The 18,539-nt window shown below is 41.3% G+C and overlaps 1 protein-coding gene across 3 annotated transcripts in view; it reads right to left on the reverse strand.

Moving 5' to 3' along the window:
* The window catches only part of TMTC3 (transmembrane O-mannosyltransferase targeting cadherins 3), a 95,785-nt gene that overhangs the window by 63,923 nt on the left and 13,323 nt on the right, over positions 1-18,539 (reverse strand). For all 3 annotated transcript variants that reach the window (XM_033952284.1, XM_033952285.1, XM_033952286.1), the window contains exons 3-5: positions 13,811-14,028; positions 9,076-9,294; positions 6,233-6,332 (exon numbers count right to left, since the gene is read on the reverse strand). In XM_033952284.1, coding sequence (XP_033808175.1) covers positions 6,233-6,332; positions 9,076-9,294; positions 13,811-13,999 — 508 coding nt within the window. In that variant the 5' untranslated portion in view covers positions 14,000-14,028. The remainder of the gene's footprint in view (positions 1-6,232; positions 6,333-9,075; positions 9,295-13,810; positions 14,029-18,539) is intronic.

An 18,539-nucleotide genomic window follows, 5' to 3' on the forward strand; every position in this document is an offset into this window, starting at 1 on the left:
TGGTAGAAGGTATGGTTCCCTGCTGCCGAGTTGAAGTAGAAGGGAGTACCATGGTTGTCTCGGCCACCGAGGAGCAATTAGAATCATGGTGGCATAATCATTCTTCAATTTGACTAGAGTCTTGAGAATGAGAGGGAATGGAGGAAATGCGTAGAGGAATAGATTTGTCCATTCCAGAAGAAAAGCATCTGCCTCGAGGCGGTGAGGAGAGTATATCCTGGAGCAGAATTGAGGCAGTTTGAAGTTGTGGGGAGCTGCAAAGAGGTCTATCTGAGGTGTTCCCCACTGTGAGAAAATGTAATGATGAGACGAGGAATGGAGAGTCCATTCGTGAGGTTGGAGGAGTTGACTCAAGTTGTCCGCCAAGCAATTCTGAGCCCCTTGAATGTAGACAGATTTGAGGAAGGTGTTGTGATGGATAGCCCAGTCCCAAACCTCCAGAGCTTCTTGACAGAGGGAGGCAGATCCATCCCTCCCTGTTTGTTGACATAATACATGGCGACTTGTTTGTCCGTGCGGACGAGTACTACCGTGTCGTGAAGGAGATGTTGAAAAGCATGGAGAGCTTTGAGGATCGCTCTGAGTTCCAACTGATTGATATGACACTGACGATCCGTACTGGTCCAGAGGCCTTGAGTACGGAGACCATCGAGATGAGCGCCCCAAGCGTAGGTCGACGAGTCTGTCGTGAGGACCTTCTGATGAGGGGGCGGTTGAAAAAACAAACCTCTGGAAAGATTGGAAAAGAGCATCCACCAACGGAGAGACTTCTTGAAAGAAGGAGTGACTGTGATGTGTCGGGAAAGAGGATCGCAAGCCTGCGTCCATTGAGATGCCAGGGTCCACTGAGGAATTCTGAGGTGAAGTCTGACAAAAGGAGTCATGTGTACTGTGGAGGCCATGTGACCCAAAAGTACCATCATGTGTCTCGCTGGGATGGAAGAGTGGGAAGACACTGTATGACAGAGATGAAGAAGAGCTTCCAGGCGTTACTGTGGAAGGTACGCTCTGAGATGGATAGTATCGAGAACAGCTCCGATGAAGTGTAGATTCTGTGAGGGCTGAAGATGGGATTTGGGAAAATTGATTTTGAATCCCAAACTTTGTAGGAACCAAGCAGTCCGTTGGGTTGCTACAATAACCCCTTGAGATGTGGAATCTTTGATGAGCCAATCGTCGAGGTAGGGAAATACCTGAAGACCATGGTTCCTTAGAGCTGCTGTTACCACAACCAGGCACTTGGTGAGCATTCTGGGAGACGAGGCCAGGCCAAAGGGTAGAACTCTGTATTGAAAATGCAGATTCACCACCCGAAATCTTAGGTATTGACGGGAGGCCGGATGAATGGGGATATGAGTATAGGCCTCCTTGAGATCCAGAGAGCATAACCAGTCGTTCTGCTCGAGAAGGGGATAGAGAGATGCCAGGGACAACATTCAAAACTTTTCTTTGACCAACAATTTGTTGAGAGCCCTGAGATCCAAAATGGGTCGCAGATCGCCCGTCTTCTTCGGAACAAGGAAGTAACGGGAGTAAAAACCCCTGTTCTGCTGTTCCAAGGGAACTGGTTCGATGGCATGGAGACAAAGCAGAGCTTGAGTTTCCTGAAGAAGAAGGGCGGTCTGGGATGGATTGGAAGGATACTCTCTTGGAGGAAGCTCTGGTGGAACCTGAGTGAAATGAAGAGAGTATCCTTTCCTTATGATGGTAAGTACCCAGAGTCGGATGTAATGATCGTCCATCTGTTGTAAAAATGATGGAGATGACCTCCTATAGGTGGAAAGGGAGTCAGAGACAGAACAATGGAGGTTATGCTCTGTTGTAAACAGTCAAAAAGGATGAGAAGCCTTAGGTGCAGCAGAAGGTTGAGGTTTCTGTTGCTTCTGAGGTGGCTGTTTCTTCAAAGGAGGGCGAGTGTAAGGCGCCGGCTTTGGAGGAAAACACCTCTGGTAGATAACAGGAGGGCGTGTAGGCCTAGAAGGAGCTGGCTTAGGTTTAGGTTTGACTATGGAGGCAAAGGATTTAGCATGGTCAGACAATTTCTTGGTGGCTGCCTCGATGGATTCATCGAAAAGGTCATTGCCCTCACAAGGAATGTTCGCCAGGCGGTTCTGAAGATTAGAGTCCATGTCAATGGTGCGAAGCCAGGCTAGACGACGCATGGCCACAGAGCAAGCTGCTGCTCGGGCAGAGAGCTCAAAGGCATCATAAGATGATTGCAGAAGATGGAGACGTAACTGAGAGAAAGAAGCAATGACTTCTTGAACTCAAAATGCATGTTATCATCCAAGTAATTCAAAAATTTTGGCAAAAGAGACAAAAGAAATTCAAAATAAGTGATAAAATAAAAAATATAATTAAGGACCCTAGAAGACATCATAGCATTCTGGTAAATGCGACGTCCAAATTTATCCATGGTTTTTCCTTCCCTACCAGGAGGAACTGTAGTATAAACCCTGGAAGGATGGGATCTCTTTAAAGAGGATTCTACAAGCAGGGACTGATGAGACAACTGGGAGTTGTCAAAGCCTTTATGATGCACCGTTTTATATCTGGCGTCCAACTTTCCTGGAATTGCTGGAATGAAAAAAGGAGTCTCCATGCATCTAGTAAAAGTTTGATCAAGAAGCTTTTGTAGTGGAAGCTTAAGAGATTCGGCCAGAGGTTGAGGAAGATGCATGACCTCGAGGTATTCTTTAGAATATTTAAAGCCAGTGTCCAATGGAACGCTCAAGTCCACAGCCATCTGACTCAAAAAAGAGGAGAAAGATAACTGATCTGCAGTTGCATGGCCTCGAGAAGGACTCGAGGATGTCGAGGCAGCTGGAGTCGAAGAAGAAGAAGCCTTGGCAGGAAACCATGTTGCGAAGGAACCTGGAGACTTGGATGAGGCATTGGAAATCAGAATATCCTTGAGGGCCTGCATCGGAGACCTGGAACGAGGAGTTGGTGGTCTTGTCGAGGCCGGAGGGGATCGAGGCTTCGAGGAATGATGTCTGGAAGAATGCCTCTAAGCAGGCCTCGAGTGGTGTCAAGAACTTTGTCTCGAACTGGATCTCGAGGACCGAGCAGAGGTCGCCTCGGAAGCAGAAGATCTATAGGCGTGGAGGAGGAGCCTCGAAGCACTTTCGAAGACTGGACACCCTTTGTAGAGTGTAGGTATCCTGTCGATGCACTCGCAAAGAATCTACTCCATGCATTTCGTGCTTGGAAGCCAGACCAGACACTCGCAGAGACTCCGCTCCCTGCATCGAGTGTGGAGGATCAGACCGGGGCAAAGGCAGCTCGACCTCGCGGGAGACTTCTGCATGCCCAGGCTGGAGAAGAGTGAGCAGCGTGGGTCCCATGTTAGTGAGGACCTTAATAATCTGCTCCTCCAAAGAAGCCAGCAAGGAGGGTACCGCGTCTGAAACCAGCCCACCTGCCTTGGCTGAAGGGTCCTGCACAGTGGTGCGAGAGTGTTTTGACTTGGGAGGCTTCGACACTTTAATCACCACTGGCGGAACCGAGTGCTGAGCTATCTGACCTGAGGAGACAGGAGAAGTTATCGCAGCAGAGGACGTCGAAGCAAGAGCCGCTCCAAACGATGAATGTCTGATGAGGCTCGAGGTGGAAGCAGTAGAGGCAGAGGCTTCGACGGGGGTCGAGGCCGAAGACACCTTCGATGTTGAGGGATTAGTAGACTCCATCTCGAAGAGGCTATCCACCAGGATGCAACGACACTTAAAAGCACGAGGCTTAAGTGTTTGGCAAGGCAGAAATGAGGTAGGATGATGCTTCGGCCCAAGGCACTTGAGGCAGCGTCCGTGAGAGATATCGTGTGCTTGCACTTGCTACACCGTTTGAAACCGGTAACAGGCCGGGGCATAGACAAAAATATAGCCGATGCAAAGTCGAAGCGCGCGGGCTGCAGCCGAGCGGCCTGTACTGGACGAACGGACGGAAGCAAAATTTTTTTTTTTAAAAGAAAGAAAAATAACAATACAGCGATTCGTGAGAAAAATAAAACACAAACCGCGATGAGAGAAGGCACGAACGACGAAGTAACTGGAGAGAGCCAAAAAGACAGACTTCTCGGCTCCGCGGAAAACTAAGAATGAGGAGACGTGCCCTGTGCACTGGACGGGAAGACACTTGCGCATGTGCGGTGCGGGCGACTCGAAACTTCTAATTTCTTCAAGCAAGTCTGCTTGTGAGGCGTCCGCATCGGGACTCCGTCAGATGTTGTCACCCATATGTGAGAATACCTGCCTGCCTGTCCTGGGATAATATGTATTCTCTAGAGGAGAGAAGGAATAGGGGTGATATAATACATAGACATTCTCATCAGAATATCCCGTCCAGCTGAGTACTATAGAAAGCATGTAGTAAGAACACAATGGTCAATTAAGAACTGAGGAGAAGATTTTCAAAACTTAACAGTAAAATCTGACGAGCTGCTACCAAGGTCACTATTATAATGAATTCAAAAAGGCGAACCATTCTCAAAAGACCCTGCATGCAAATGAGGTTCGTGGATGTTCATGTAGGCTCGATAAATTTACATGAGATGAGTCACTAGTGGTAGTGATCTGCACATATGCAGAAAACAAATAGAAGATTGGTAGGAGAGATGCCCACTCCCTCCTGCTGCATCGCAAGGTCCCCTGACACTACTACCCCCGGCAGCAGGAGGGATGCCCATTTCTTCCTGCCATCGAATACCCCACCCCTGACGACACCCCCACCCTTCCTTACCTTATTAAAGAAGTCCAGCCAGAGGGACGTCTATCCGCTCCAGCTGGCAGGCCCACCTCTTACAAAAGGGGGAGGGGCCTAAGGCTCTGATTGGCCCTGGTGCTTAAGGTCCCTCCTAGGAAGGGCCTTTAAGTGCCTGTGCCAATCAGAGTGTTAGGCCCTTCCCTGGTGCATCCCAGGATGCACCGGGCAGGGGAAGGCCTGCCATTTTGTAAGAGGCGGGCCTGCCAGCCAGAACGGGGTAAGTGTCCTTCTGGCCTGACTTCATCAGTAAGGTAAGGGGGGAGGGGTTTTTAGGCGATGGCAGGAGGGAGTACACATCTCTCCTGCTGCGGGGTTGGGGTGGGTATGTAGTAGTGTTGGGGGATTGCGCGGTGGGAGGGAGTGGGCATCTCTTCTGCTGCGGGGTGGCTGAGTAGAGATGTCAGTAGATTGTGTGATGCGGCAGGAGAGAGCGAGCATCTCTCCTGCCGATCTTTGATTTGGGTTTGTTTTGTTTTTTTAATTTGCGTGGGAGGGTCTGAGCTGTCAAATCTTACTTTCCTGTCACTGCCTGAGCCAAATCAGTGCTCAGGCACTGATTAGAAAGTAAGGCTGAGGAGTGTGTGGTGCAGTGGTTGGAGCTACAGCCTCAGCACCCTGGGGTTGTAGGTTCAAATCCCGCGCTGCTCCTTGTGACCCTGGGCAAGTCATTTAGTCCTCCATTGCCTCAGGTACGTTAGATAGATTGTGAGCCCACTGGGACAGATAAGGAAAATGCTTGAGTACCTGATTGTAAAACCGCTTAGATAACCTTAATAAGCAGTATATATACACACACATATATATATATATATATATATATATATATATATATATATATAGCTCAGACATGTCAGCAAATTTGGCTGCAAATGTGGCAAAATGAGGTTAAAGAATCACTCAGCAATGATAGACAACTCCTTGGCATGCTCATTTTAATATTAATGACCTCGTTGTACATTTGCATGGCAGAATCGGAGCCTGCTAAGAAACTTGGAAAAGACCACGGTAAGCAGTTTTGATAATTCGCTGTTAAAATACATGCATGCTAAACCAAGTGGAACTGGTTTAGCAAGCACGTTACAGGCACGTTTAAGTTTTGAGAATCTTCCCCCTAGTGGCTGAATATTTTTAAAGCATATGTATAATATTTAGCTCAGCAGTGAAAACTACAGCTTGGATAAAATGACACTGCAGAATTATTTTGTCATTTCTACTATTAAGAAACACCTTCAGATTATATTAGCTCCAGAAGCTAATAAATAAATATATTAAGTCTAATAAAAAGGTTACCACTGTTTTTTTTTGTTTTAGCTTATTAAATAAGTGTTGCAGGCTCCTCTACTGAAGGGTATTTGCTCTTTAAGGGTGCTATTCTGGCATGTTTTTCTATCACGGACCCATGCTGTAGAGCGACATGCAGCAAACTGGCTAATGGGAAGTACCAAAGAAGCATAAACAGCAAAATATTTACCTATGGTGTTATCTGGTCCTTTAGACCTGGTGTATGATAAAAATGCAGCTAGGAAAAAAATGGATGATAGAAGTTCTGCTCGACCTACCACACCTGTTACCTGCAGAAAAAAAAAGCATGCATTACCCTTCCAATATATTAAAAAAAAAAAAAACCCCAAACCATAGGCAACCAAAGCTATACTATGCACACTGAAAGAAACACATCTGCTTTGAAATGATACAGCTTCAAGTGCCATCATGTGGTAAAAGTAAGGGATTGCCATAAACTGAAAATCCAAACTTGGTTTTACAGGAGATTAAACTTTTCAAGGACGCATATAACTTATGACTTCTCGTCCAAGCTCATTGACTACTGCCAAAAATAATAACTAAGGAAGAGCATAGCTTCCCTCCCCTTTTGTTCCATCCTATTCTCCTTCTTTCTTATAAGTGATTGTAGTTCTACCATTCCTCCCTTATGTCTCGGTCTGTCATCTATCTACCCAAAGTATTAATAGTATGTTCCTAATTTTATATTTTTAATGTACACCGCTTTGACAATTTTTAAGGCGGTATATCAAAATTTAATAAACTTGGATAAGGGACAATCACAATAGAAGAGAGCCCAAAACAATTTGGGTTTTTAGAAATATGTCCCTTTCCACAATTGTTATTAATTCAGAATATGTAACATGAAAACATTACAAAAAAAAAAAAAAAAATGCAGCTTTTGTCAATAGCACTTATGGCCTTTGTATCCCATTTTTGATCAAACCAAATTAGAAGAACCCCACTGCACCAGAGGAAAAAGCAGAAGGACAGAAGAAAATTCATGATATCTAGCAATTCAGAGAGTTAAAATTACCTAAAATATCAAACAGACAAATGAATCTCTTGTGAAGTATATTTGGGTATTAAGTAGACTTGACAGTGGCAGAGGATGCTTTTGATGTTAGTAGAATGGCATGGTTTTGCTCAAAAATCATTACTGCAAAGTTAAACCTTCTACTGGGGGACCACTTAGGATTAAAAAAAACAAAACCCTATTGGGATTCCCATATGCTATTACTCATCCCTACAGGGTGGCTAGCTAAGAACTTTGTGAAGACAAGGAACCCTGATGCAGGAATTCATACTGAAAGATGTGAGGCCACTGAATGACTCACAAAAATCAGATGAGGCATTGATTTATTGGACTGTCTTTGGTTTTTGATGTAATATGGGCTTTCTGTAATGCTTTTAAACATTACATATTAATAAACTGATAAAGATCCTAATCACGGTTTTTGGTTCCTTGTTTCAAGATTCAAGTTAAGAAAATCTGAAGAAAATCCAGAGGGTGATATGAAGGGCAATAAGTGCTCTATCTCAAGGCAAATGATAAAAAAATGCTATGTTTAGCTTTCACCAAAGACAAGACTAATGGTAACTTGCTAGCCATATTCAGATAGAATGGTGAACATTTTTCCATCCCTAATGGAAACAGAATAAATAGTCAGGGGCTTCAATAGCAATAGGGGTCTAGTTTAGACAATGGGAAAACATTTCTTAAAGGTTTCTTTATGTATGAGGATCTATCAATCAGGAGTCAAAGGACAAAATACTATATGAAAAATGATGGGGAAGTTTATCTTACATATGGCTAAGCTATCTTTCTGCTTTAATGAATATAGTAGCATGACATTTTATATCTAAAAATACTACAGCAAAAGACAGTGTATCGCAAACTGTGCGCTGTGGCACACTAGAGCCGTGGCAGATTCCAGGTGTGCCCCGAGACGTCAGTAAGGAGGAGAGGCACCAGCTGACAGCTTACAAGGATGTGTATCCTGCAGCTAGAAGCATGCCCTGCAGGCAGTCAGCCGGTGCCGATATCCCTCCTCCTCCTTTCCCTGCACCTCTGCTCCTCCAGGATCCCCCACTGGCGAAGTGACAGGTTCAGGGTTGCAGCAGGAAGGCCTATGCGCATGCACAGAACTTAACATGATGATGTCACACATGTACATGATGTGTTCACATCAAAGTTCACACACTTCTGGATGCCTTCTGGCCAGGGCACCAGGTTTAGTGTGCCATGGCACCAAAAGGTTTGCGGGACACTGGCATAAAAAGTGCCTTTTCTCTTATGCTTGGCCACGGACTTTAATGAATATAGTAGCATGACATTTTATATCTAAAAATACTACAGCAAAAGACAGTGTATCGCAAACTGTGCGCTGTGGCACACTAGAGCCGTGGCAGATTCCAGGTGTGCCCCGAGACGTCAGTAAGGAGGAGAGGCACCAGCTGACAGCTTACAAGGATGTGTATCCTGCAGCGAGAAGCATGCCCTGCAGGCAGTCAGCTGGTGCCGATATCCCTCCTCCTCCTTTCCCTGCATCTCTGCTCCTCCAGGATCCCCCACTGGCGAAGTGACAGGTTCAGGGTTGCAGCAGGAAGGCCTATGCGCATGCACAGAACTTAACATGATGATGTCACACATGTACATGATGTTTTCACATCAAAGTTCATGCACTTCTGGATACCTTCTGGCCAGGGCACCAGGTTTAGTGTGCCATGGCACCAAAAGGTTTGCGGGACACTGGCATAAAAAGTGCCTTTTCTCTTATGCTTGGCCACGGACTTTAACTTTAAACTTATCCAGTCTTTTCAGAAGTAATGTGGTTGTAATGTTTTGATAATTGCTAAGCACAAGAATTTTATCTAAAGGATGATATCATACAAGGTATTCTTAACATAGCTGTTACGTTTTCATTTTCACCTTCTCAATTACATAGATATTTTAATTATTGAAACAAACTGAAACAAAAAAGCACAAAGAGGGATAAGATAAATTCAAATGATTCTTGATCTGCCTCTTACCGCTTCAGTATGAATCGGATGAACTGCGAACATCAAGGATGCAACCAAACTGCTCTGGCTCTCCAGGAAGAGCTTGCACACTTTGAGGAAAACCACACAAACCAGCACATGTAAAATCAGGTTGAGAAGGTGATAAAAGACAGCATTTAGCTCACTAAATAGATAGTTGAGGCGAAACGTCAATACTGTGAGAGGACGATAAGACTTGTGACTCCTCTCCTAGGAAAGATTGGGGGAAGAAAGAAAAAAAAATCAATCAATCAATCAATCAAAAGTTGACATTCAGTTCAGATGTATTTCTTATTCAAGAAGCATTTTGCAATTTTTTTTTCAACAGACAATATTCCAATCTACACAGTTTTAGGAGTCAGCAGGTCTAGTAGCATCATAAAATTTAAAAATGCTCACGCACAACCTTCAATTATGAGATAACTGATGAATATTTCAAGTTAGAGCAAACAAAATCCTTTAAAAAAAACTTGGAACCGAGTAGTTTCCGATTTTCCTTTTTTTTGGTTTCTCTATTTGGAAAAGTTACTAGAAAATTTGAAAAAAACAAAAAAGTAGATTTTGTGATGTGTGACACCTCACAAGTCTGCATGCATGGACTTGAAATGCTGTGGGCAATTTGCTTACAAGTTTCTTCCTTTTTTGCTTTATGTTAAAATTATATAGATCAGGAAAATGTAGTTTTCCTTGTTAAGAATCCCTTTGGAGACCTTCATTACCGCAATGTGGGCCAGATCAGGATACTGTCTGGGGTTCCAAAGGACCTCAACAGATTTTATGCTAGGGTATTTTTGTGCTAGTCAAATCAGGTGGCATTTAAGCAAATTGTTGCCTAGTTATCACTTGACACAGCATTGTTTTTAGAATGCATTTTGGTGCTTAAACATTTTAAATAGTGGAAGGGGAATAAATTAATTAATAGGTGGGAACAATATACTTTACAAAAATTATTAAAAGCAAAAGCAAAATATAATGAGATAGCTTCCCAATTTGTAAGGAAAGATTTGTTTTCTCAGCAAGCTCAATATTATGGTAACTCAAATAAGGCAGGAAGATTACTAGCAAATTTTCTTAAAGCAAAAAAACAGGAAAACTAAAATTATTGCAATTAAGGATATACGGGGAGGTTCACACACCGGAAATGATCATATCTTGAAGCAATTTCTTTCTTTTAATAAGGATTTATATTCTTCTGAATCTTATGAAAATAAAGAACAAGATGGTTTAGAGTTTTTAAATTTTATTTAATGGACCAAAGATTCCTGATCATATAAAAAGAAGTTTAGAAGATCCTATATCATTGAAAGAATTAGAAACAGCATTGAAGTCTCTTAGAGTTGGATCCACTCCAGGTAGGGATGGATATACTGTTGAGTTTTATAAATCATTTCAAAGTGCTCTTATGCCTTATCTATTAAATTTATATCAATATCAACTGAATAAAGGTTGTATTAAAGGTACTATGGCTGATTCTTTAATTATTGTTTTGCCAAAACCAAACAGAGATTCAACTTTGGTTTCAAACTTTAGGCCTATCTCGTTAATAAATGTGGATGGAAAGCTTATTGCAAAAGTATTGGCTCTAAGATTGGCTAAAAGCTCTTCCTTTTATTATTGATACTCACCAAACAGGATTCGTTGCTAAGAGACATTCTTCAAATAATACCAGATTAGCTTTTCACATTCTAAATTTAACGAAAAGTATGAAAGATCCGGCTTTTCTGATATTTTTAGATGCAGAGAAGGCTTTTGATAGAGCTGAATAGTCTTTTATGTATCAGGCTTTAGAATGGTTTGGTATAGGTTCTGGTTTTATTCAAATGATTCAGACATTGTATAGCTCTCCTGGTGCAAGATTATATATTAATAATAGCATGTCAGATAGATTCAACTTGCTAAGGGGAGTTAGACAAGGCTGTCCTTTATCTCCTTTGCTAATAGCCATCAATCAGGCAAAGGAGATACGAGGCATTCCTTATTCGAATTGGGAATTTAAACTCTCTGCTTATGCGGATGATATTCTGCTTTATTTGAGAGAACCGGAAACTACCATTCCATGTTTACTTGAATTAATAGAGAGTTGGAAAGTTTTCTGGTTATAAGATTAATTGGAGTAAGTCTGAAGTTCTCCCGCTTAATGTTCACTGTACCAAAGGATTATTTGACTCATTCTCATTTATATGGAAAGAAGAGGGTTTAAAGTACTTAGGTATTACCATTAAAAACACAATAGAAGACACAGTGAAGGAGAATGAAAAACTTTTATTAAAGAAAATAACAAGAGATGTGTGAGCAATGGAATCCTTTACATCTTTTTTGGTGGGGAAGAGTTCAAACGATCAAAATGATGATATTGCCTGTGGTTTGTTATCAAATGAGTATGATACCAATTTTTTTCCAGGGATCGTTTTACAAAAGGTTAAATGGTATTCTTACTAAATTTGTTTGGTTGGGTAAAAGGCCTAGAATTGCTTTAGTAACTCTACAAAAGACAATTATAGAGGGAGGCGCAAATTTTCCAAATTTTTATAGGCATCATCAAGCCTATATTTTAAGACAGGGTATGTATTGGATCCTCCCAGATCTCATGGAAAATGTACCGGACTGGTTGTATTTGGAATGGCGGCTCCTGTTTCCTTTGCATTTGTCTCATCTTATTAGTATAAATTTGCCCAGGAAATATAAAAATAATAACATTTTGTTGGATACTTGGAAGACTTTATGTTATGTTAGTAACTTATCGCCAGACCCAGTTTCCAAATCATTAAATCAATCCATTTGGGTAAACTCCAAGATCAAAATTGGCGGGTTTAAAATCGTTTGGAAGCATTGGATTATTGCAGGTATACGAACTTTAAATGATGTGATTATATATGGATCATTGCTTAGTTTTTCACAATTGCAACATAAATTTGGTTTAAATAAATCACAAAGTTTTAAATGGTTGCAGTTGAAGCAGGCTATTCAGGAAGGGTTCCCTGAATGGAAAGTTCTTAATTCTCAGTATAGTTTGGAATTCCTGTGCTTTCAGGTGGGTTTCTTGGGCCACCAAGCCACACAGTGGTATAAATTGATATCTGAATAAAAAACAAAAAAACTGTTCTTAGGGATATTTGGAGCATTGAGCTTGGGCACCAAATTTCTGCCTCTCAATGGCCATGTTTTTGGTCTTGGAGAATAAAAACTACAAGGACAGCATCTATGAGACAGACTTGGTTTTTTTTTGTTGCACAGAGCTTTATGGACCCCAGTTCGTTTACAGAAGTTGGATAGTTCAAGGTCCAATAGATGTTGGCATTGTGGTTTAGAAGCTGGGACATTAGATCATTTGATATTTTTCTGTCCCTATATATATGCCTTTTGGAAGTTAATTTGGCCCCAAATTAATTCATTGTTAGAAAATCATGTTAGCCTTTCATATGATACTGTACTATTTGGTACATCAATGAGATTTAAAAGCCAAGTTTCAGCGAATAATAATAAACTTCTATTAATATTAACAGGGGTTGCCATTCAGCAGATTACAGGAAATTGGAAAGATTATACTAAACTAAATTATACTTTCTGGTGGAATTTAGTATGCCATATTTGTAAAATGGAAAGGGTGCTTGCTATACAACAAGATAATTATAATAAGTTTAAAAAGATTTGGGGGCCATTGATTATTTATTCTAATGATCAGACATCTTAAACACCTCAGTATTGGTTAAGATAAAGGGGGGTGGGAATATGAATGACAATAATTAATAATTGTTAATTATTAATATATGGTTGGGAGGGATGGGATTCTTTTATATTTATATATCTGGAGGATTACAAATAAGATTGTCAAGTGATTAATTAATATATTTCTGAGTGATTATTGTACACTTGTTGTAATTTCTGAAAATTAATAAAGATTTAAAAAAAAAAAAATAGTGGAAGGGGAGCACAGACACAAATGACAGAGATAGGAAATGTATGGCGTATAACCTCTGGAAAGAAAGGTCACCTCAAAGCAGTATCTTTTGCACAGTTTTCACTAAAGTCAGCTGGAGCATTCTATACCTATATTTATAATGAAGTGTAAAATCTATACCTGGGCCTTAAATTGAATATTTTAGGAAACCTGTTGTATTTTAACTAATTGTACTTCGCTGACTGTTCAGCCTTCTTCTGTGTAAACTGCCTAGAAATCGATTGATTATGTCGGTATAGAAGAATAAAGTTATGTTATGTTATGAATGGAAATCCTCCTTCCTCTTTGAAGAAGTGTAAATGTGCTCAGTTGAAGAAGAGGACCAGGAGAAAACAAGGCATGTGTCTGTCGGCCCTTGGGAATAGCGTCTCATAAATGGTCTACCCTGATATAAGGCTCCTGTTATATTCACTTTACATAAAGTTATAGAACCTGTGTTAAGGCAGAATTAATGGCTGAAAAGTGCCATTCCTTGAAATATTCTGACTTCTTGTTTCACTTGAACATTCGTAGCCGATTAAAGGAGTGGATACATGCTTATTGCAGATAAAAATGATATCAGCCAGCAAGCACACATCAACAGATCTTTGATCAGATTTAGAGCTCAGAGTACACTATTTTAATAAAATTAATCACATGACCAGTCTTTACAAACTATTTTGTTCAGTACCTGAATTACTGCTTTCAGAGTCAGGCACATAACTGATGTAAATAAAATATATACATATATACAGCATATATATATATAATTTATTTTTTTTTTTTTACCTCAGACATAGGGGTCCCCCAAAAGTCATTCTGAAAGAGATTCACTAGAGGAGTTGAAGGTTGCAAATCTTTATTGTCCAGAATTGCTGAAACATCATCAAAAACAAAGCCACACAACAGACTGTTCCAGTAGCAGGCCACCACCACTAACGCTATCAGTGTTATTTCCTTCACACTAACATCAGCCATCTTCCACCAATAATGGTATGAGTCAGTCACTAAAAAAACAAGACACAAGCTTATTATTCTTCTATATTTAAAAATACATTGCTAACTTAGAAAAGCCCCCCCCCCCCAAATTTGGTAGATGGAGATGAAAAAATAAGATGCAGCAGATGAATCCAGAGACTAATGGGTTCTGTCCATCTACCAGCAGGTGGAGATAGTAAAGAGATTACCGAGTTGAATTCTGTTTTACTGGATGTAAACCCTCCTGATCAACCAATATTGCTCATCACAAAGCCTGAGGATATATAACCTAGGAAAAAACTCCTTTCCTATACAGCTGAGTTTCAATTAAGTAAGCATCCACAAAACCTAACCACAAACTCTGACTGACAGGAATCCCGTACAGTGAAACACGTAAACCACCAAATTCTAGACAGGGTGGGACCATGGATTCATCTGCTGTGTCTAAAGCAGGAGTAGGGAACTCCGGTCCTCGAGAGCCGTATTCCAGTCGGGTTTTCAGGATTTCCCCAATGAATATGCATGAGATCTATTTACATGCACTGTTTTCAATGCATATTCATTGGGGAAATCCTGAAAACCCGATTGGAATACGGCTCTCGAAGACTGGAGTTCCCTACCCCTGGTCTAAAGGAAAGAAAATTAGCAGGCAAGGCTTAACTTTTCCTTCCTTAGTGCCAGTAGCAGGTGAATCCAGAGACTAATGAGATGTAGCCAAACTGTCCTCTAAGTAATGAGGGTAGAAGCCACTTTTCCTGCAATCACAGACACACCAAAAGATGCATTTGACTGCACTGCGATAACATTTAGTAAATGTGTGCAGTGAAGATCAAGTTGCCGCTTTACAAATTTCTTCCAGCAACAAGCATTTTAATTCCACCCAGGAAGTCACTACTGCTCTGGTGGAATGAGCCTGGATTAACATAGGTAACTGGCATTCCGAAAGAAAGTACACCGAACCAATGGCCTCTCTGATCCATCTTGCAACCGTTGCAACAAAGAACAAACAAATGATCTGTGCGCCGGCAGTCATTGGTGGCCTGAAGATACTGCACCAAAATTCTGAACATCCAGGAGTCAGTAAACAAAACCTCACCCATAATCCTCTTCTCTAAAGGATGGCAGAAAGAAAGACTGATTAATATCCGGATAGACACTCCCGCCTTCGAGAACCAAAAAAAAGGAAAAAGAAGGTTTTCTACAAAACAGTGCCTGCAACTCCAACACTATGCGAGCAGAAGATAAAGTGACAAGAATTTAGTGTGGCCTTCAGTAATTGCTCAAAGGGAGCTTTCTGCAAAACTGAAGCACCGGATTAAGACTCCAATCCAGGCAAGGCTTTCACAGGGGCAGCTTACCTTGATTTAACTCCCTGCAAAAATATGCACAGCTGAGCAGATAATGAATAATGAGAAATCTGGCTCTGATTGTAGGTCAATTCCTTGGAAAGTCCATCCTGCATGAAGAATAGAATCTGCAAAAGAGTTGCCTGGAATGGAGAAAACTCACGTTGATCACACAAGGATTCAAAAAGGATGAGGATGTGAAACTTAAGAACATAAGAATTGCCATACTGGGACAGACTGATAGTCCATCAAGCCCAGTATCCTGTTTCCTACAGTGGCCTAAGCCAGATCCCAAGCAGCACAACAGATTTTATGCTCCGACTCAATCGCAGCAAATTGTTAAAGATTTGATTACAAATATCGGAAAGAAAGAGGAGGTGCTGCTGTTGGTCGACTTCAATCTGCCGGATGCAGACTGGAAATTTCCATCTCTGAATCAGAAAGAAGGAGATTGTGAATGCCTTTCAAGAGGCTCTGCTCAGACAGAGCCCACAAGGGAAAAAGCGATACTAGATCTGGTCTTCACAAATGGGGAGAGTATCTCTTATGTTCGAGTGGGAGCCCACCTGGGAAATAGCAATCATCAAACAGTTTGGTTTGACATAACAGCTAAAGTGGAGGGCGGCCACACAAAACTCAAATTCCTAGATTTCAAATATACAGACTTTAGTAAAAATGGGAGCAACTGTTAGGATGGGAGGATATAAGGAAAGTGGAAAACAGTGGTCTAAACTGAAAGGAGCAATAAAAATTGCTACTGAACTTTATGTGAGGAAAATAAATAAAACAAAGAGAAATAAGGAAATAGATATGGCTCTCTAAACTAATGGCAGAGAAAATAAAGGCAAAAGAGTTGGCATTCATGAAATATAAAAAATCCCAAGCAGAGGAGTACCGAAAGAACTATCATGTGAAACTGAAAGAATCCAAGAGAGATACGTCTGGCAAAAGCGCAAGCGGAAGAGCAATGGCTAGAAATGTAAAAAAGAGAGACAAATTTTTTCAGATATATTAGTGAAAGGAAGAAGATGAAAAATGGAATTGTAGACTAAAAGATGATATGTATCGATATGTAGAGTGATGAGGAAAAAGCAAACATGCTAAACAAATACTTTTATTCTATGTTCACAGATGACCCTGGATTGTCTGGCAAAGTTACACACGAGAATGGAGTAGATACTGTGCCATTCACAGAAGAAAGTGTTTATGAACAACTTGAAAAATTGAAGGTGGACAAAGCAATGGGACCGGGTGGGATCCATCCCAGGATACTGAGGGAGCTCAGAGAGGTTCTGGCGGGTCCTATTAGATTTGTTCAACAAATCTTTGGAGACAGGAGTTGTTCCTGAGGATTGGAGAAGAGCGGATGTGGTCCCTATTCTCAAAAGTGGTCGAAGAGATAAGTGGGAAACTACAGACCTGTAAGCCTCACCTCGGTTACTGGAAAAATAATGGAAGCGTTGCTGAAACAAAAGGATAGTGAAATTCCAAGAATCTAATGAGTTACAGGATCCGAGGCAACATGGTTTTACTAAAGATAAATCGTACCAAACAAATCTGATTGAATTTTTTTATTGGGTGACCAAAGAATTGGATCAAGGGCATTTGCTAAATGTAATTTACTTAGATTTCAGCAAAGCCTTTGACACGGTTCCTCATAGAAGGCTCTTGAACAAACTTGATGGGCTAAAGTTAGGACCCAAAGCGGTGAATTGGATTAGAAACTGGTTGATGGACAGATGCCAGAGGATGATGGTTAATGGAATTTGTTCAGAAGAAGGAAAGGTGAGTAGTGGAGTCCATCAAGGATCGGTGCTGGGGCCGATCATGTTCAATATGTTTGTGAGTGACATTGCCGAAGGGTTATAATACCAAGATTTGTAACAGAGTTGACACCAAAGAGGGAGTGGAAAACATGAAAAAGGATCTGCAAAAGTTAGAGAAATGGTCTAACATCTAGCAACTAAAATTAAATGCAAAGAAGTGCAGAGTAATGCATTTGGGGATTAGAAATTGGAAGGGGATGCACAGATGGGGAGAGGGACCTTGGGGTGGTAGTGTCTGAAGATCTAAAGGCAAAGAAACAGTGTGACAAAGTGGTGGCTGTTGCCAGAAGGATGCTATATAGAGAGAGGTGTAACCAGTAGAAGAAAGAAGGTGTTGATGCCCCTGTATAGGTCGTTGGTCAGGCCCCACTTGGAGTATTGTGTTCAGTTTTGGAGACTATATATGGCAAAGGACATAAGAAGACTTGAAGCGGTCCAGAGAAAGGTAGGAGGTTTGCGCCAAAAGATAGAGACTGGAAGCCCTGAAAAGGAGGAACAGGGGAGATATGATTCAGACATTCAAATACTTGAAATGTATTAACATAGAACAAAACCTTTTCCAGAGAAAGGTAAAATGGTAAAAAAAGAGGGCATAATTTGAGGTTGAGGGGTGGTAGACTCAAGAGCAATGTTAGGAAATTCTTCTTTACGGAGAGGGTGGTTGATGGATGGAATGTGTTCCCGAAAGAGGTGGTGGAGAGGAAAACGGTAACAAGAGTTCAAACAAGCATGTCCTAATGAGGTCAGAGTGCATCCGCTACATACCTAAACCTGTTTCAATGTCTGGAAATTCTGAAGGAAGAATAGCACCAGATTCCACCATAGAATCTGTAATCTATGGCACCCAGTTAAGACAAAGCAATAGCAACATAGGCTGTGACCTGTAGAGCCAGAGCCGATACCTCAAAAGATGCTTTCAAGAAAGCTTCAAATTTCCTATCTTGCACATCCTTTAAGGCTACCCTTTGCTCCATTGGAAGGGTAGTTTTCTTTGTAACCGCTGCTACTAGCATATCCACCCAGGGTAGCTGAAACTTATCCAGCAACTCTTGGAAAACAGGATAAAGTCTTTGGCCACTCGAAGCCCTGCATTTGGGGAGGACCATTGCATAGAAATCAACTCTTGCATAGCTTCATGCTCCAGGAAGACTTCAGGCAGTTTCCTAGTTCTGGCCATCTTATGATTGGCCGATGTTGACAAGAGTCAGGGGTGGCTATATTAAGACTCTGGAGAGCCTTGGTAATAAAGCCTGCTAATTCTTCCCTATGGAAAACCCTCACATCACAACTTATACATCATAATTAAGCATTTCTTCTATCCTGATTCAGTTGATTCAGAACATTAAGCTCTTAGGAGTGATCTTGGAC

This window comes from Geotrypetes seraphini, chromosome 7 (genome assembly GCF_902459505.1).
Source record: "Geotrypetes seraphini chromosome 7, aGeoSer1.1, whole genome shotgun sequence".
Lineage (NCBI taxonomy): Eukaryota > Metazoa > Chordata > Amphibia > Gymnophiona > Dermophiidae > Geotrypetes > Geotrypetes seraphini.